The sequence below is a fragment of the Stegastes partitus genome, unplaced genomic scaffold (genome assembly GCF_000690725.1).
Source record: "Stegastes partitus isolate 25-593 unplaced genomic scaffold, Stegastes_partitus-1.0.2 Scaffold122, whole genome shotgun sequence".
NCBI lineage: Eukaryota > Metazoa > Chordata > Actinopteri > Pomacentridae > Stegastes > Stegastes partitus.
Genome location: NW_007577853.1, coordinates 606,093 through 626,575, shown reverse-complemented (window position 1 = coordinate 626,575; position 20,483 = coordinate 606,093). Strand labels below are relative to the sequence as shown.

At 41.2% G+C, this 20,483-nt stretch overlaps 1 protein-coding gene across 1 annotated transcript in view; it reads left to right on the top strand.

Annotated features, from left to right (window-relative positions):
• dnah9 (dynein, axonemal, heavy chain 9) overlaps positions 1 to 20,483 on the top strand; it is a 190,233-nt gene that overhangs the window by 8,462 nt on the left and 161,288 nt on the right. Inside the window, exons 6-16 of the mRNA XM_008278388.1 lie at positions 682 to 915; positions 1,093 to 1,260; positions 1,725 to 1,841; positions 1,928 to 2,078; positions 7,335 to 7,449; positions 7,652 to 7,720; positions 11,346 to 11,472; positions 11,957 to 12,103; positions 14,114 to 14,222; positions 19,131 to 19,372; positions 19,531 to 19,666. Of these exons, the coding sequence (XP_008276610.1) occupies positions 682 to 915; positions 1,093 to 1,260; positions 1,725 to 1,841; positions 1,928 to 2,078; positions 7,335 to 7,449; positions 7,652 to 7,720; positions 11,346 to 11,472; positions 11,957 to 12,103; positions 14,114 to 14,222; positions 19,131 to 19,372; positions 19,531 to 19,666 (1,615 nt within the window). The remainder of the gene's footprint in view (positions 1 to 681; positions 916 to 1,092; positions 1,261 to 1,724; positions 1,842 to 1,927; positions 2,079 to 7,334; positions 7,450 to 7,651; positions 7,721 to 11,345; positions 11,473 to 11,956; positions 12,104 to 14,113; positions 14,223 to 19,130; positions 19,373 to 19,530; positions 19,667 to 20,483) is intronic.

The window sequence follows — 20,483 nt, the reverse complement described above, 5'->3', positions numbered from 1 at the left end:
ATTGGGGTATTGCTAAACAGTGTTGTTCATAAACAGATGTGGACAGCAACTGGAGAACCCGAAAGCACATGCACTTTCAGGGAGCGAGGGGTTCCCTCCACTGCCTTCTGGTGTTGGATTGTGTTTGCCAACGCTGTTTAAAGCTGAAGATGGTTCACTTTATGATTGGTGCCACAGCTTGCCAGGCAATGAACAATGTAGAAGGCATGGAAATAAAGGAGCAGCCCTTTCTGGCTTCGCATTGAGATTAAAGCAGGACTAGAGTAGTAATAGAGTAGTGGTAGAGATTGTTTGTGTGTAATGGCTACAGATTAGTAGTGATGATGACATCACCCATTGGTTAGTGGACTGTCCTTTTGAAGCCTTGACTTTGAAATATGGCTGTTTCCAGCTGGGTCATTTTTTAAATGATGGTCCTATTTAGAATAAAATAGATGATAAAGCAGGTATGCTTTAGGGCGGGGCTGCCTTGTGATTGGCAGGTTGCCACTATGGGCGTATGTACTGTCCTGCTCTTCTACAGTAGGTATGTCCATCTTTCATATACAGTTTATATTAAAAACTCATGTCACTGCGTGGACAATATTACCAAAACTGAAATCTAATTAGTTGACACTGTAGCACACATGTATTGTAAGCCCACATATTCCAAACTGACTTGTCACTTCCTTCCAACACCAGGCCCGGACGTATCTAGTTCCAGAGGAGGTTCTGAGGGGAGAGCTGCCCGAGTGTCTCCTGAAGGTGCAGACAAGCCTGGAGGTCCTGCAGCTCTTCAGAAGCACCTACGAGGACCGTAGAGCCAATCTGACACAGTACCAGAAGAACGGCAGCTTGGTTAGGCCTTGGGACTTTCACACATGCTTGATTTTCTGTGGACTTGACCGATTTATTAATAGAGTCAGTACCATTAAGGTGAGCATCAAAATACTTTTCATGAACCAAAATGTCTCCTAAACCCCTAAAGAAATGCCAGCATTCTTTGTATGACAATTAACTGGAACTTGGCTTACGTAAAATCAGACCTTTCCTTTCAGTAATGCAGCAGTTTACCTTGATAGCGCACTGTCTTCCTTTTCTGTTTCCCTGCAGGACATCCTTTTAACAGCTGTGGACCTGTTGAAGCTTGAGAAATTAGAGATTGGAGGTGTCAGAGGGCGAGCCCTTAGCCACCAGGTCCAGGTGCTCCATCAAGAGTTTGTGGACAGTTATAAATTCTTCACAGAGAAGCCTTATGACTGCTTGGATGTCAACAACATGGTACGGATTATTAGGATCACAGGGTGGATGGGAGGTTCGCTCACTTGCCTGCTGGGAAAAATAGACTACTATATCGCTGCTTTAGCATTCAACTTTGAGGGCAGCTCATTTTCACAAGGGTTTTATGAAATATGAGAGGCTACAAGTCCAGTGCAGTTTTTATCCCTGAATACCTCTCTGCATGGCCAACACCATTGCAGCACTGGCCACTTCACTGTTTGAGGAGTAAATTGTTTTTCCACCAAAACAGACTTTTTGTTTTTCAATGCCATCCAGCTGCTTAAACAGCTGAGTTATAGCTAGAAAAGCAATTTACTTTACTTGTAAGAAACAGTCAGTGTTCCCTGTTGAATGGCTTTGAGTCAGTGAGATGTGAAAAGGAATATACTGTGCTGGCTTAGCGTTAGCTTGCACTGCTGTGTGGTGTTGTGGTTGTCATTCTAGCTGAGCTTTCTGCCCTGCAGGAGTTTGAAAAAGATGTGAAGGAGTTCAAACTGAAGGTGGATGACACTGAGCGACGACTAGGAGCCGTCTTCTGTCGGGCCTTTGATGACGCCTCCGGACTAGAGAACGCCTTCAAGGTCTGGGAGCGTAGAACCTCTTTCTCACACACGTACACACACTCACTCACCAGTTTAAAGCCCTTTCACCCATCTGATATCTGCAGGTTCTGGATATGTTTGGCAGCCTGCTGGAGCGCCCGTTAGTGGCTGCAGATGCTCTGGACAGATACCCTTTGCTTTTGTCGACGTTTGACAAAGACCTGGATTACTGTAAACTCCTTTACAACAAACACATCCAGGCTACTGAGGAGCTCGGTAAGATTCATGACAATGCCTGTATTACATAATACTTTCCCTCAGTTTGTAAAACACCATGTTACAGTCGGGGGTCCTGGTGCTGTGGGTGGTGCTTTCTCCACAGAGTAGGCATCCATCAGCCACTGGATTCAAGTAACGATGCATAAACCAGGACTGGTGGCTTCTGTTTGGTCTATTTACTTTTTTGCTCTGTGCGATAAGGATTGTTTAAGCTCTTAAGAAAAAAACTCTGAGATACATTAAGCATTTTGATTTTGTATGTGTGTTAGTTCACATTTTTTTACTTTTTAAATATACAGAGAAGCAGCACGGAGATCAAATGTTTTAACTTGTTACCATATGTTTACACATTGCAGAAATTTAGGTTGATACCACATTTTTGGTTTCATAGCGCAAGTAGGCACATCTGTCCCATTGAAAATAATATTCTAAACCGGTGGATTTTATTATTGCTGTACATGTGTTTTAAAATGGTATTTTCTCTGTTCTGTAACTTGCATTATAATTAGTCATTTGGGCCAGCTGTCAGACAGACGCAGAGATTTGATAAACCAAGACCGCTAATACACAATATCTTACTGTGAGAAAGTAAGGATCCTTGGTTCAGTTGACTGATCTTGTATCTGTCCAGGATACTGTAAGGCTAAAAAGTAATTGCTAGCTTTAATCCAGGTGGTCACAAAAAGCATGAGAGGAAACTCATCAATAGATGTCCCACGCAAATCCATAGACTCAGAACTTACGCTGTCCTGTTGTGCTAGATTTAGCATGTTTGCACGTGCGCATCTGGTGCACAAACATCTTCATTTATCAATTATTTTGTTAGGTGTACCCCTGAGTTCTTCTCAGAAGGCAGCAAACTTTTAGTTGCCCTGTGGACAAAAAGCCTTTTGCGGCATTCCTCTGCTGACGTAGAGCCAAATATTGCGCATCTTTCTTTGTTTCATTCTTTTTTGTGTCCAACCCTTGACAGGTGTATTGATTGTACATTAAAGATGGATGTAGCCTCCAGGTCTGAAAAGCGAAGCCTACATGGAACTGCCTTAAACATTTATTCTTTGGCCGTCTCTATAGCTCACCTGGTTGATGTATAGAGGCTATAGTCCCTGACACAGCAGCCATGGGTTTGAGTCCTGCTCATGGTCCTTTGCTGCTGGTCCTTCCCCCACTCTTCTCCCCCCACTTTCCGGTCTCTCTCTTTCTGTCCTATCTTAAAAGGCCAAAATATATTTTAAAATAAATAAAAAACAAAGCAACATATATTCTTTCTCACTGCCAGCAGGGGGCGACTCCTCTTGTTGTACAAAGAGGTCTGATTGTATAACAGTCTGAGAAAATTACCCTTCGTCTCACATTTTCTTAATGAGTTTATCGTCTCAGTCAGTCCCTTCAAAGCTTTTTGCATACAGTGTGGTGTTTATTTTATAAATTATGGCCCCATTCAGAGTAAAACAGGTGACAAAGCAGGGTATGTTTTAGGAAAGGGCTACCTTTTTATAGCCAGATTGCTACCGTATTGTCGTACCTGAGGTCCTCACATTCTCAGTAAGATAACCCCTCACTCATTATGCCTGATTTCAAAAACAAAAATGGAACCAAATATTGAAATTGAGACTGGGAGTGACATCATGGTTGATACGTCCATCTTGTATATGCAGGCTGTGGGCAGGTCACCACCTTTAGCTGCACCTGCCTGCATCTTACCAATCAAAGCGCTTCAAGCTGGGGGGCATTCCCGTTGGAGTGGCGTTGATATTTTATCCAGGCGGGGAGCTAAGACACCAGCATGATTGTCTTTAGCTGTTTCCTTGCTGCCTTTTCACGTTTTAGTGTTGAAACCAAGAGTATGCTTTGTTTCCACTCTGATGTTACATTAAACTCACATTGCATTTAGGCGACCATAGCACCTGTGTTAGCTAACAAGTTTAATATCATTTCCTTTGAACTTGTGAATTAGTGTGCCACTTTGGAGACCCTGTATGTTTCGTTCTAACTCAAATACAATAAAATACCTCCAAATGTTATAAATACTTTGATTGAGAGCAGAACTGTTTGTGTGTTTGTTGAAACTTGCAGGGCAGGTGCAACACTGGCAAAGGAAGAACTCAATCTCTTTCTTTAAAAGTGGGAAATAGGTCATTTGGTGGAGGAGTGCACCTTCTAGTTCTGCTTTGTTATTTAAAAAACACGAACATTTAGAAAGCTACATAAACATCAACCTTATTGTAAAAATGACCCTAAAATATTAAAATGTTTTGAGGTTTTACTCAAGGACCAAGACCCCAAGTGTTTCACACACTGCTTAGGAGTTATTTTTCTTAAAACTTGAAGCAACATGACTGTGGAAAAAAATGCCCTTGTTGCTTTGAATAACCTACAGAAAGACGAGGTCAGCTCTCAAGTCTCTCTCTGTTTACTATAAAGTGCACCATATTTACTGTCTGTCATTCTATATCTACTGTATAGTGCCCTCAAAGTAGTTCCGAAAGAAATAGTTTAACAGTGAGGTCTTCCCTGTTAAAATGTCTTAAATGCTATTTTTTAACCACAAACCAAATTCCTTTCACCTCAGTCATATTTTGGTGGATGCATAAGGTTTGGTTGGATAGTACTATAGGTCTATATGTTTGTGTTTGTCGTTAAAGTGAAGCAGCCCTTTAAATTTGAGTCAGAAGAAGACCTCTTCCCTTCAGTTCTCTGTCGAAAAATGTCCCAAAGAATACTTGTGGGGGTAAAATGTTTGAGATCAGTGAACAGTGAGATCTATTAGAATGCCTCAAGGACACTGTGAAAGTTGTTGAAGGGATTAAACTTGGAATGATCTTGATTTCAAAACTTATTAATTAAAAAGAGTGAGATTGGAATTTTGCTGACTTCAAAACCCTTAAAACCCCCACACACCCATCGTCCACCCACAGAGTTGTTTTCAGCTGTGTTGCCTCCGCAATTAGACCTCTTCAGAGCGCTGCGTGGGTGTGTACAGAACGGACTTAATTGACATCTAGTTGCTAGTTTCGTTGCACCCATCAGGGCGGGGGGACTCACCCTCTTATCATTTTTATTACGACTTCATTGGCATCACTTAATTCCCAGCGTTGCTCCTCCCAGCTTCTTCCTGACAAGAGCTTTAATCAGCTAACTTTAAAGTCCTCTAAATAATGTGTAGACTTTGTAGGTAACATTTGAACTAATTCAGCATAATGCCATATTCTGTATTGTAGTAAAGCAGCTGCACAGGGCTCCAGACTGCAAAGGTCGCATATGCAACCTTCTTTTCAAAGTGTGCCAGTTCACATTTCAAGTGGTTGCATATGAGTGAATGAATGATGATCATGAAGCTGTTTTGGTGTCGCTCTAACCGGCATGGGTAGCGACTGTGTTAGCCACAGTGGTGGAAAGTACTACTTTTGTTTCTTCCGTGGCTCTGTCAGTCTGTCCCTGCCTGATGCATAAAACAAGTATTGAGCTGTTCTGTGTTAAAGCGATAAAGCGGTCTGTAGATGATTATTTAAAACTCACCCCAACTAAGACACATCCTGATGATCAGAGAGCAGGTGCAGGCGAGGGGATACCGACTGAACCGGTGAAGGAAAAATGCAATACATTAAATTACAGTGACTGATGCAGTGGTAAGGCTGCAACATTCAATAAATATTTTTCACAATTATGATTTTTGCTTCCCACCATTATATAAAAACGATTGCTGTATTTACATTTAGTGTAGGTGTGTTCCACTTTATACGAGCTGAGCGCACCTACATGTGCTGTTTTCTCCACTTCAAGAGAACAGCGTGCTCGGTTTCATCTTGGACAGATCTGACATCAGAATGCCCTATTTCAGCTTTTTCAAAGTAGTTTTTGCCTTTTCTGAGAGCACTACAGCCATCTAGCAGCATCTACCATCAACATCTACTGCAGCCTGCATCGTGTGACCATTTGTACATATCAGTGAGCTTGCAGAATTTCAGGAGCTGCGTTATTTCTCAAGTTGTGGCACTTCAAACATGGCTGCACAGATTGACGTGAAGGATGCAATGCTTGTCTTGACCCCACCTTTTTAAAGAATTTTTAGTTCTAAAACTAAAGTTACCTATGACTCTAGACTCTACACATGATCAACTCAATCAGTATTTAGCACCTAAAAACCAATCAGTCAAACTAAAGATGGACCTGTGTAGAGGTTCTTGCCTTCCTGTAGTAGACTGTTGTTAACAAAGAGGTTTGCTGTCTTCTGTTGCTGACTGTTGTTTATCGAGTACCTTATCTGGAGATACACTGCAGATAGCAGTTGTGAGATTGTGGGAATGACTGTCTTCCTCTGGTCTCCTGTATTTATAGCTTCACCACATGACATCAACACAGACAGACACCTGAGCCTCGTTGCTGGGCTGTGTTTCCTTTCAGTCTGACTTAAAACAAATGTTTAACAGGATTTGTGTAAAAATCAGGGTTTTTGGAAAGCTGCAGTTTTCCCCCAATGTCTGCAGTTCTGTCACTGTTTATGTGCACAATATTTGTGACAAACATAAGACTTGGACTAATAAAAAACATAAAATCTGAACTAATAGCAGCAATATCAGACTATCCAAATATTAAAACAATAATTTATTTCGGATTTCATAAACACCTTAAAATATTTTTTCATTGTTACTCGGTTACTTCTTGCCACTAACCACCAAACCTCATGTTACTTTAGTGATTCGGTTATGTTCTATATGTAGGTATTGGTCACATCCATGTACACAGTGACTGCAAATATCCTGCTGTGAGACTGAAACAACAACAATCTCCTGATAATAAAACTTAATATGACAGAAAAGTATTTATTAACCTTTCAGCGACTAACACATTATTTAATCTCACATTAGTTTCTTCTGGTTGTATCGAGTGCTTATTTGAGATACTGTTGCCTTTCTATCATCTCGAACCAGTCTGGCCTTTAACCTCTGACCTCTGGCATGAACAAGGCATTTTCTTCCAGAGAACTGCCGCTCACTGGATATTTTGTCTTTTTCACAGCATTCTCTGTAAACCCTAGAGATGGTTTTGCATGAAAGTCCCAGTAGATCAGCAGTTTCTGAAATAGTCAGACCAAACCTTCAAGTCTTCCCCGTTCTGATGCTCGGCTTATCATATCATCTGTTGAGTTGCTGCCACATTATGGCTGATTAGATATTTGCGTTAACAAGCAGTTGAACAGGTGTGTACCTAATGCACTGCATTGTCCTGTGTAATGATATTTGACCTCCTCAGGCTCGCCACCAGTGAATAAGAATATGCCAGCAGTAGCCGGGGGGCTGAGATGGGCTCAGGAGCTACAGCAGCGCATCCAGGCATCGTTCTCCAAATTCAGACACCTCTCCTATCCGTAAGTCTCCTCTTTTGCCTCCAATAAAGTATAAAACATGAAATTTGATGTGGTCATGCATTTCCAGTGGTCTTAGTGTGAATTAATCAGCCTGTGAGCTGCTTTAACAGCCTCATAAGAAAGTATGCTTCGGAATATCGGCCAGTGGAAAGATATTGAACATAACCTTTGCACGGATTGTAAAATTTCATCTTCTCTGCAGGTGTCTGGAGTCTGCAGAAGGAGCCAGGGTCATCCAGAAGTATGAGGAGATGATGCAACTGTTGGACAGGTGTGTGCGGATGTTATCTCAGTGTATTACACCGTATGTCATCATGCTTAGATGTATGTATTACTGAATAAAAGAACAGAAAGAAAGATTAAACAGAATAGACAGTGATGTAAAAGGACACCACTTTATTGGACTGTAAATATGAGAGAACCAACAACATGAATCAGTTATTAGCTGTCTTTTACATTTTTTTTCCCCCCTTTAACTTCACGCCAGAGCTGCTTTTAAACGGAACATTTCTGATTTTGTTAGTTGAGTTTATAACATTTATGAAGCAGCCCCTTGTGGAATAGCATGTAGACATGCAGCTCTGGGCGTGATTTATGTTCTCATTACTGCGGTGCTGCTCTGCAGATTATTTCACAGGACTCCCATAATCCCATATGCTCTGTCGCTGCTCACTGATGCCAAGTGAGAAATGGCCTTGTAGACCACATCTAACATCAGAACCCCGCAAGATAGAGTATCCCATTGGGAAGGAAATGTTGTTTGTATGGAATCAAGCTGAGCGTCATGAGAGTCAAAGAAAGATTTTCTATTGCTATACTTTCAAAGAAAATCACACAAGGATGAGAAAAGTCACACACTGGGAACGCCTCTTGCCTCTTTTTGCCGTGCCAGTCAATGCAGCTAAAACTCATACAGCTGAATGCTGAAGTTGTTTGTGTTTATTCTTTTGTCCACTCCTTAACAGAAAACTGCTCTGATGTTAAAACAGTTTAACAGCATTCTTTAAAATTACATACAGATGAATCTACACCTCTCTTAAACAGTCTGAACAAACACTGAACATAACAATCTTCAGGACTGCTGTGCTAGACTGCATTCATTTGCAATAAGCTGGCAAAAGAGTGTCTAATGCACTATAATAGTAAATAGGGAGCGATTTAGGGAGTTGCAGGTGGAGTGAGTAAGTGAGGTCTAATCAGCCAGAATAACTGAAAACACCTGTGTGGGCTTACAGCGCCTTTAGATGTGTATTCAGCCGAGTTCTGTTCATTCAAGCAAAGTTGACTGTTTAATTATTTGTACACTTTTTGCAGTTTTATGTGAGCATGATGGTGGCGATAAATCACCTGTTTTTGAACTCTGACAGCCTCCGTCCTCGCACCCTTCCTCTCCACTGTGGGTTTATGATCCTCACACTTCAGAACAACAGTAATTGTTTTTGAAAAGCCTGCTGCCATTTGATTCACTTTTAGAAAAACCAATGTTTAGCTCTGTAACCTGAATGTATGGTAACACGTGACAGACAAAGTTAGTTAACAAACAGTTTTAGCAGATGTAGAATGCCATCAACATTTATTATTGTTCTAAATGCAAAATGAAATGAATGAATGTCCAACATACTGTCTCTATCAACTCTGGAAAGGAAACTATTTGGTGTTTTAGCTTAGTAACTTTGGATGTTTAACTTGCCTTACAGCTAGCTGTTATTTTCAAAGTCTTTGTATAAGCTATAAGTCATAGTGTTTACTTTTAGAGTGCTTTTCAAAATCTAAGTTACAAAGCCCTTCACATGGCAGCAAATGAAACAGACAGGTCATAAAATCATCAGGTTTTAGAGACAGCTACAAACACAATTTGGTGTTGGAAAAGGTTACAAGCAAGTAAAGACGTCTCAGTTAAACCCCAGTAAAACCAGGAAAGGCTCACTTATGTTTTAAAAGAGGCCACTGACTATGCTGACCTGATTTTCTTGGGCAGATTGTTGCAGAGCCTTGAGGCCCAAACTGTGAACTATCTGTCCCCTGTAGTTTTCAGCCAGAGCCCTGGAACAGACAAGAGACCTCTGCCCGAGGATGTCAAAGTGCAAACTGCTGCGTATGGTACGAAGAGGTCGGAGGAATAGCTGACATATGGCCTTAAAATTAATGAGCAAAATCCTAAAATCTGTCCTAAAACATAGCGAGCCAGTATGAAGCAGGAGCGGTGTGATCGCTGATCCTAGTTAAAAGCCTGCCGTCTGAGGTCTGTACAGTGTGAACTTGTCTGCAAAATGTGAATTATATATCGTGTATTTCTAAGCACTGTACACATTTAGTCTGTTACAGTTTTTTGGTCAAAAATGAGTTAAAAGCAGCACATAGACTGAATTGTACAGTAAAACCAAAACAGGAAACTCAAATGAGGCTAAAATGATTCAGTATTTTCACTGTTAACATAAAATAAAGAGTAAAGATTGATGTTCGTCACCAATGTGTAGCAATGTTTTGTTTCTCTGGTTTCATGTTTGTAGAAAAATCATATGATCCCGCTTTATGAAGCTACAGCATTTTCTTTAGAAGTCTTAGTTTCAGTTAGTCAGTTGATGGCTATACTTCTTTTTTTTAATTAAAAAACTAAAGAACTAAAAACACAGGACAACCATCAACAAATTGACTAAAAACATTCTTTCTGTATTCATTTTTTCTGTTCTTTGTTCTCTTTTTACACATCCAAACACCACAGCCCCATGTTCTACCCCTGTGTTCTATGTACCTTTGTTCTCCATAGCTATAAAAATGTTTGATTATCTATCAAAGTCTTCTTTAAGCATACAGTAAATAACAATGATCCACAGCTTCTTTCCTTTCAGATCAGATTTTGCTGCTTGTCTGTTATTAGACACTGTGAAGAATATTCCTCCCTGTGTAGAGTAATGATCACAATGCGGTGCAGCTGGAGAAAAGTCAAACATGGTGGAATTAATGTAGTCAGTCCCAGTCCTTACATTTATGGGGTTTCAAGTAAGTGTGAGCGTGTGTGTGCAGCATGGCCACAAGTATATGAATGAGATCCACGTACATTGATACTATCACACACGCTAAGACAGACGCTCATTCTTTATGCTTCACGAGCTTAATATCACGCCTTCACTTTATGTCCCCCCAACCAGCATAATGGGATGATGAACAGCACCAGTTCTGTGCCCTCAATTTACTCCCATCAGAAATTAGAGCCCTTGTTATGCCGTAATAATCATCACCGTTGCCTCCGATGAATGCCACCATTATTATACATATTCTAGTCAGGAACAGGACGGGCATCCTCACTCATTACCCCCACAGATAAAATGCAGCGTGATTTATGGCCATGACCAAGGCATTTGATTGCCTCTGCGTCTGTGGTGCCACTATCAGGAAATGAAGCTCACAGCAGAAATCCAATAAGGAGCACACAGTGCGCACTGAAGTTCTCATCATAATCGTGGCTATTTACAGATTGATATAGCTGTACAGAGCCCTGACATATTGTCTGTTCCCAGCCTCTCACAGATGAATCAGCGTTTATCCTCATATTACCCCCCCCATGCCTGCATCTAACCCTCCTTCACTCCGCTCCCTCTGCTCTTATTGTCTGCTTGATATGGACGAGCGAATCACGCCTCTCATTCTGTTTACAACCTCAGAGGATTGGGAAAATGGCTCAATCATATGCCTTTTAGCTGCTCGTTTTGTTGCTTATGTTAATTTCCGTGATGTGAGCCGTTTTCACGCCTGTGGCCTTGTGAAATAAAACCCCCGCCCTTTTAATGGAAATGTGAAACAATGTTATACTCTCCCTGTAAAGGTACAAATTGTTTTTCTGTGATAATAACATTTTCCCTGGTTGTGATCGCAGATTGTCTGCTTTGGTATTCCAGATACTCGGCCGGCTTGTACGAGGCGTGGACAGAGACTGTGGGCGAGAGTTCTCAGTACAACCTCAGCTTGCCATTAATCAGCAGAGACCCAGCTACTCAGCTGATCTCAGTCAACTTCAACCCGCAGGTTTTTACATTAAGCCCACATGCTAGAAAAACTGATCAGAGGCAGACTGCTGGATGTGTCGCTGCTTGTACTCTTTTTGCTCAGAATACCACTGGGCAGGGTCTGAGTGATTTATTAGGTTGGTGATCCATCAAGCTAATCTGTTTTATTAAATATCACCCAGTAAGTATCTCTCACCTGCCTGCAGCTCAATTAACAGGATGAATTCTCAAATAAAGTTGTATTATTTCATTCAGTTTCTTAATTAGTCTGGCCAGTATTTTGTTATTCAAGAAGATGTAATATTGATCTAATCATGCTGTGATGAAGAGTTGTGAACCCAAACTTCACTAATCTGAATTTTGCTTTCTACCACAATCATCAACATCTTTGTGCTATTCATATATTTTTCAAATTTAATTGACATTTTTTAGCTTAATTTGGCTTAAGTATGACTGCGCATTATCTTGCAGTGCTCCTAATGTACTTTTCGATCTCTTCCTAGCTGGCGTCTGTGCTTAGGGAGGTGAAGTACCTGGAGGCCAGACAGACTGAAGCCATCCCTGAAGCTGCAGTGCAGATCTACACCACCAGGGGGCAGCTGTGGCAGCATGTGGCCAACCTGGAGCTCACCGTGGGCCGATACAACAAGGTTGGTGTCGAATAGGTTGAATAGCTTTAAACTGTGAGGTGTGCATGTGCGGATTTGTAAAAATGAAAAATTAATTGTTGTAGTTATGCCTATTTAGTAGTAAGCATAGAGCTGCAGCTCCTAACTGGGTTGTAACTGAGTTCTAATCTGAACACACAGACATAATGCACATTCAGTGACCGAGACTCCATTGTTCATTATCTCTATACATCCACAAATCTGCTTAGAAAAACTCATTTCAAGGTAATCCAGTGAAAGTTGTGAATCTACGTTGCAAAGAAGTAATTCAGCATTCTTTCAATGGAGCCAGTTTTTCAAAATGCAGACTAAAGGGAACAGGGCTCAAGAAAACATAGATCCAAACCTGAGAGCTTGATTATTCCTCAATACAAGTACGACAAGAAGAAACAATACGAGTTACAAAATCAACTATTAAGACGTTATATTCAAACTGCTCTGTAGTAATGCCCCACTGACAGTATTCTTTTATTATTGGTATACTGACACGCTCCTCTATCCATTCATCTACTTTTTCCCTGTGTTGAAAAACCGTGGACATGTAGAATATTAAAGCGTAATTATCCTCATCATAGCCGTTTTATGTCAGAGTGAGGAATTGTGAAATGGTGCTCCCGAGATGTTGCTGCAGCCTCTGAGGTGTGAGTCTGATAGGACTAGTCCAACTTGCACTAGGGCTTGCATTTTTATTGCCAGCTGTGCACTCCTGGCCGTATAAGCATTCATTGCGATGCTATCTCATAGACCACACTGTCTATTGATCTGCTAAAGTTGCTACTGAAATGTGACACAACTCCTGAAAACACCATTTGCTGCCTTTTAAACCACGTCACTGAGCTTCTCCCTGGTCATTATTTCATGTGTCTCCAGTCAGACATTTTGAACTGAGCTCCGTAAAGTGTTTTGCTGAGCAGCGGAACCACACATTAAAGAATCTAAGGAGGAAAATTAGCCTACGAACACCATCAGCTTTAGGGAGATCATTTTGATAATACCCTGATATCTATTTTAGTGCTAATATGAGGCTGTGATTTCCATTTTGGGTTTTGGCAAGTTAGAGATTTTCATTTGCTTTGAGAAGATCATGTTGTTTTTATTGCGATCTCTTTACCCTCTTGTCTGATCTTTTTTTTGCTTTGATATGCCCAAATAAACAGCTCAACATTTGCTTTTGTATCTAAGATATCTGAGAAACATTTTCACCACTCACAGATGAAGCGAGTAACTTTAATTAGCATTGATTTTCATATCAGCGGTGCACGATAGATGGAGAAGGAATGGGGAGGCCAGAAAACTGGGTTGGAAAACGAGGATTGTGGGGTGTTACAACCATTTGAAGCTAGCAATATGTCTACTTTTGGTTATGTTCATCTGTATTTTTCTGATACTATTGCATAAATGTCAGAATCACTGTGTGAATCAGCCACACTCTACAGAGAAGTGCTGTTCATCCACTACTGCCACTTTACACTGCTAACAAACAGACATATTTGAATTTGATCCTCCAATTATGCTAATGGAGATGAATATTGTGTAGTTATTGACTGAATGATTTAAATGACAGAATTAGTACTTAAAATATGCCACAGATACTGTCACTTCTCTATTGTTGGTCTTAATGAGAACTGAGTACAGGGGCAAAATGGTAGTTTCAATAATGTATCATAAAACAATATACGAACAATCACTGATGTAATTAACTCAGCCACACACATCACAGCCACCACAACGAGATTATTACAGTTATAAAAATACAGCAATTCACTGCTTCAGGTAACTAAAAGTTTGAGTCCAATTAAGTCATGGCAACATGTAACGATAGTGAAATAGTGACTTTAATGAGGACGACAATCTGTCTTGACGCTTGAGGCTTCTGTGTGCCGTTCAGTGGCAGCGATATTAAAATGATATTTCTGTGAGTGTGTGCTCAGCGGGAGCTGAAGCTCAAATCACATTTGTGTCTTTTTTGTCTCCCCCATTGTCTGACTGCAGGTGATGCACTCTGTGCTCGACGTGGAGCATCCTCTGGTCCAGGGCCAGCTCAGGGACATCGATGCTCAGCTCAGAAAGGCAGAGGAGAGTCTAAACTGGAACAGCCAAGGTCTGGATGCTAACTGATAAGTTGCAGACACAGCTGCTGAGAAATGACACATTTAAATAGCTCATTTTCTGTTGTCAGATCGCCCACATTATACGTTCTCCCCTCACATGCTCTAGTGGTGCTCATCCATGCAGATAGTTCTGGTCTTAGTTATCCTGGTGTTGAGATTTACAGTATGTTTTCTGTTCTACTACAATGAAGGGTTAATAGAATTTCACTTGTAGTGTTCACAGCATTGACAAATTGCATTACAACTCCAAGGCAACATGTCTTCAGAAACAGTGTTACAATAAATCATCCACATACTTTACTGTGCTTAAAAAATAGTCCTCATGCAAACTGTTGAGATGTTTTTTTAAAAGTATATATATTTAAAATCCTATATTTTGGAGTGTTTTGTGGCTTATTGAGGGTTTTTTGATGGAGAGAGTTAACAGGATATATGATGTAGGTTTTCATTTTAGTTCAGTGTTGATATTACCGCTGCAGCACCAGACGGATGTTTTGTACGTGATCGGGCTGTGTTTACTGTACTTTATTCACACTGTGGTACAGGGCAACAGCAGCAAGGTTTGCCTTGTTTCATTACTGAGTTAGAGACTAATGCCCTTCCGTGGCTGCATTTATGTACTTTGATTCACTGACAGAGCAGCAATCACAACATACAGAAAGTTTGCAGGGTGGGTTTTTATTTGTGCTTCCTAGAAAAGCAGCACATTACTGAGTTTCTCCACAAAATCCTTAATGTTGTGTTCAGTCTTAACAAACTGCACTGACCGCAGCAACTTGAAGCAAAATATGATGGCAGGTATAAGTGTGTGTTCAAATATAAAACTATAAACCGTTCATCAGAGGAGAAAGAATTCGTGCTCCGTATTTCTCGCCATGTAAACATCACACACTGATCTGCCACAACATTAAAAGCACTAACAGGTGACGTGAACAATGCTGGTTGTTTCATTACACTCCATTGTCCTGCTGTGAAACCTTTGGACCTGCCATTCAAGGGGATGGTGCCATGTATCACCTACCTAAACATTGAGGCAGAGCACAAACAATCCACCACACCATAAAACCCGACCTGGCCTCCAAACTCCCCGCATCCCAATCCGATCAAGAATTCATGATTAATGGAGGCCCCACAACCCAAAGGATCTGTTTCCAACAGCACGGTGGCAGACACCACAGGACACCTAGTCCCTGCTGATACTGTCAGTCAGTGAGGAATGAGAAGATTTTAACATCTTAGAAGTTGCTTTAGGGGAAACAAAAAAGGAAAACTGTATTTAAAGCTGGTAACATAGCTAAGCTGTAGTCTGATTCATCACATGTAGACTTGCAGCCATTTCTAGTACACGTTGTAATGGCTTTCTCCTGATCTACCTGTGTGTTACTGTTTACAAAATTTCCTTCGCTATGGGAAACAAAAAAAAGGGTTTGCAAATAATTTAAAACGTGTGATAAGCCTGCCTGGTTCTTCTGACAAATGATCCATTTTAATGACAGTGCTCCCCTCTATGTATGTCAGTGCTCCACCAAAACGCTTCCTCCATTGCTGTTGAGCCTAGTACTGCCTAAGATTGTGAAAGAAATACGAACAAACCAGAGCATTTCTTCATCTACAGCAGAACAACAAAACAAGTGCAGCAGACCATTTTCCAGTGCTGACACTATGTGAGACCAGCTGAGCATCTTTCATCATTCTGTTGACAGAGTTTAAAGTCCTGTAGATAAAATACTAAAAGCATTTTGTTTGTCCAATCAGATAGCTTTGGTACGTACCTATCTGTCCAGAATACTGTTGCTGTTGCCGGATATATGCAACAGAAGAACAGAACATGTTTGACTATATGATGGCCATGCAGATATTTATTCGTATCAATATTCACAGATTATTAGAGAAACGTTCCTCCCTTCTTCCTCCCCTCAACGTTTCTCTCCATCCTTGTCATTTCTAGGGCAGAGCAGGCTGCTTTGAGATGTAACATGAACAGAGAGGCTTTGCATTCTGAAAAGCATATAAAAGAAGAATAGCAGAGGTGTTCAATCATTGATAAGCTTTGATTGACGCAGAACTGACAGGCACGTTGTTAGTTTCCTCGACTCCAGGATTCCCAGAGGAATGTAGCAGAAATGAGAAGAGTGTTTACGGTACAAGCCGATGCACTCAGCTGTCTGTGGGGACAAACTCAGAGTCCCTCTGCAGAACAAACACTAGCTACACACCTATCTGCTTTATGTTGGATGCATGCGTGTGTGCACTCTCGCTTCCTGACTGCTGTGGATTTATTTGGTAAAAGGGCACAGGATGGCCATTTTATCTCTATATCCTCTGACTCTGACAAGCATAGGCTTATTCAGTGAAAAACATGTCTGAGGGGAATTTCTCAAGCAGGAGAACATAGCATTCATTTCATGTTTGGGCTGATAACACATTCTTCACTTGTATTAGCATTGCATCCACAAGCTTCAGCTGTAGGGTTGGGGTTCGGTGTTAGCTTTTGTAACACATGAAACACAAAAGTTGGTGCAACACAACAAGTAGTTTCTATAAATGCTACAGACTATAGAGCTAGCTGCTCCAAGGATACTGTCTAGAGAGATCTATACTGTCACTGACTGACCAACGGGTTTTTATGAAAATCCAATGAGTATTCAGAGAGAGTAACATATTCCTCCCACAGGGTGCTCTGAATGTGGACTGAGTTTCTGCATTGGAGTGCATAAAGCATGTACATGTCTTGCATGTTTGAATGGGATAATGTGATTTAATCCCACAGATTTGCTTCCACAATGTTGCTAGACCTATAATGACTCCAGTGTGCAACCATTTTTGTTGTACATGCGATCAAAGTCTGTCGTGTGTGACTGAACATTTCCATTGGTCCCCGCTGCTCCTGACATTCAGCTTGTCTGTCAGCTTGTCTCTGGGTGACCCGTCCTCAAAGATAAAATCACTTATTTACAGCAGAGGTAAATCTGACATTAGAACACCCTATTTCACTCTTTTCAGACTGATTTTTATGCTACACACCTTTCTGAGCTGCTGCACTGCATTAACTGAGTGGTGTCTCTGTGCATAGCCTCAATGTAGCATGTGAGGCATTTATAGAATATTGGTAAGCTGTAGCATCAACCAGCAGTTTACACAGGAGCTGTTTAGGAAACATCTGTTAATTGTGGCTTCAGCTCTCTCTCTCTGAACTGCAGGAGTCTCTGTGGGCATATGGCAGTGCCTCCCACCACCACAAGTAGATTCTTAACCTGAGATGTGATAAAATGGCAAAAATTATGCATTGCATTGATCGCTAAGACTGTGGCCGAAGCATGGCTGGAGCGGTGCGTTTGGTGTCAGAGCATCAGTAATCTGAAACAAAGCTTTAAAAACGGCACAGTGTCTGCAAGAAACTCGTCCTGTGCTGTGACGGTTCTCGCCCGGCAGAGCAGACTCCTTTCTTGCAGTGTTTGAGCTGTGGCTCAGGTGGTAGAGCGGTTGTCCTCTAATCACAAGGTTGTCAGTTCGATCCTCGGCCCCTCCACAGTCAAAGTGTCCTTTGGCTCTGAACCTGAAGTTGCTCCCAATGGCAGGCAGGCACCTTGCATGGAAGCTGTCATTGGTGTGTGTGAATGGGGGGAATGAGAAACACAGTCACATCCAGGTCGTCATTGTAAATGAGAACTGGTTCTCAAAAAAAAGGGAAAAAAGCACAGTAAAAAATCCTTTAGTGCACTTAAATTGTTATTACTTCCATCAAACCTAGAAGCACAATGAGAGATAAAACACTTTTAGTCTCGTTTCTGTCTTTTGTAATTCAAGTAAAGTGATTGTCTACATCCAAATTTGTAGCTTTTTAAAGAAAAAAAAATCGTGAACTATCCTTGGTTTCAGGAGAAATCAATATCTCAATATTTACAGCACGTGCATTTCATCCAATATATTTTGAATTGTCACCTGGTGCCTGAATTTTGTTAAATAAATAATAAAAAAAAGCAACCCTGTCTAATCTAATGGGTCAAATTCTGACAGTAAAAAGTGTCGTTTGAATGCTTTGTTAATAAGAAATGCTTTCATTGCCTTATAACAGCACCTGTTCAAGTGTTGTTCTTAGTCAAGGAGTGACTTGACTCCTGAACGAATAATAACAATTTAGCTGATTAATATAAAGTGCATTAAAGAGAAAGAAACACTACGTTGTGCACCTTTTGCCTTTTAAACAGCACCAGCTCTCCTCAGTACACTGGCACACAGGATCATGGTGGGCCTTTGGTCTGTAAACCCCCACAATGCCCCTGGCTGCACAAACACCGAAATCCAGCCATGACAGTCAAAGTTCAAACACAGCAGAAATTAAATATCAATCAGAAAACTACTTGTTTAACAATCTGTTTTAAAACATTAACATTCCCGTGGTTCTTTGTGCCAGAAAGCTCCTGCCTGTAGTCCAAGCCACTGCCTCTTTGGGCTGCTGCCGCGTTAAACAGGCTGCAGCCATCCATCTCATTATTTAGTAGAGGCTCTAGCCGGTGCTGCAGCTAATGTACCATACTTTTTATGACATGCATGTCCCCTATAATATCCTCTATACAGATACTTTTTGGTTAAAGTATTAAGAGCATATAACAGTAATTATTGACATCCGTAGCTGAGACAGTATGAAAACTTTACAACTAACACATGTGAAAGTCATGTGCCAATTATACATGCACCTCACTACAGACATTTCCAGACCACAGATACGTTCAGTTTTAAGTTTAATTAAATGAAACTACCCTGCCTTAGGGCACTGAAGTGGTCAGACACAAGATGATGACCTTGTAAGATATCTGATAATGAATGTTTTCTGGCTGATTCTACACTCCAACCCACACTGGCTTTATCTTAACTTCTCTACCACACACCTCTTTCAGGGGTTTGGCAGTATATCCAGGAGGTGAGAGACTCTGTGTGCGACCTGGAGAGCCGACTCCAGAGAACCAAGGACAACGTGGAGGAGATCCAGAGCTGCATGAGGTCCTGGGCCAACCCCATTTTCGACAGGAAGGAGGGCAAAAAAGATGCGCTGCTCAGTCTGGAGGACAGGACAGAGAGGCTGGCCAGGTTTTACGGACTGATCAAGTCCTCCGGAGAAAAGATCCACTTCCTACTGAAGGTGCCTTACTAGTGGTTGTGTGACAGATTGGAGTTAGGTTACAATCATGTTTCATCATTCTATTATCAAGTCAGTTTTGAAATTCATTTTTAGCAGTAATTTTCAGCTGCAGCAGAGATGGTGATTCGGTATAAGTGTCATGCTTTCTTATGTCTTAGAGCAATGAGGCGCTGTTCAGAGCCGAGCCGTCCTCTGAGGAGTGGAAGGCCTACGTGGACTACATTGACGACATGATCATAGACGGCTTCTTCAGCAGCATTGAGTGCTCCCTCAAGTTCTTCCTGGATAACACTGGTAGGACGTTTGAGAACAAACACGACACAAAAATATCAAATCACAAAAACAAACACTCGTATCTACAATTTTGTAATTTCGGTGGCATTACTACTGTTGTCTGAAAGCCAGAATGTAGCAGCCAAGCCTAAAGTTATTATCAGAAAATTTCGAGCTCTGATTCCACAGCGTCCTCCAGCCAGCACTGAATTGGACAGCTTCTTAGCAGCACGTCCTCAGGGGTTTTGATGTCAATTGGGTGTCTGCCTCTATTGGCTGTGGACATGAAATAGTTCTGGACTTGCTTGCTGGCATGAGTTTTGTCAGCCAGTAGATGGACTGGGATGTAGTTCAATATGAGGACTGTTGCCAGACTGCTGCTGTGGCCAATCTTTCTTCTCCTTGTTCGTTGGCTTCTGCCTAATCATCTTCTCCTTTCCCTCTCCTTGTGTGGGTTCAAAAACTCTTTCATGATTAGGAAGGCTCTGAACTAAGTGAACTGACCCGGGAATATCTCCGGGACAGCTGTGATAACAGCAGGTCCAGTCTCTAAATGCTCCTGTTACATTTTCAGCAACTGTGATCTCACTTTTCACTTCACTATAAAGTCCTGCACATCTCAGGAAACAGCAAAACCCTGGCTGGTACTGGGAACACAAAAATACCTTGTGTGCAATATCACACAGTTAGAAATCCATACATCATAACAAAAAAAGGAAAGTTGAATATTTTTGATTATTTATTTATTCATATTATATAAAATTTAAACACTGGGTGTCAATGCGCCTACAGTTGTTGCCAATACTGGAAAATGGTGGCTGTATGTGCTATATTTTTA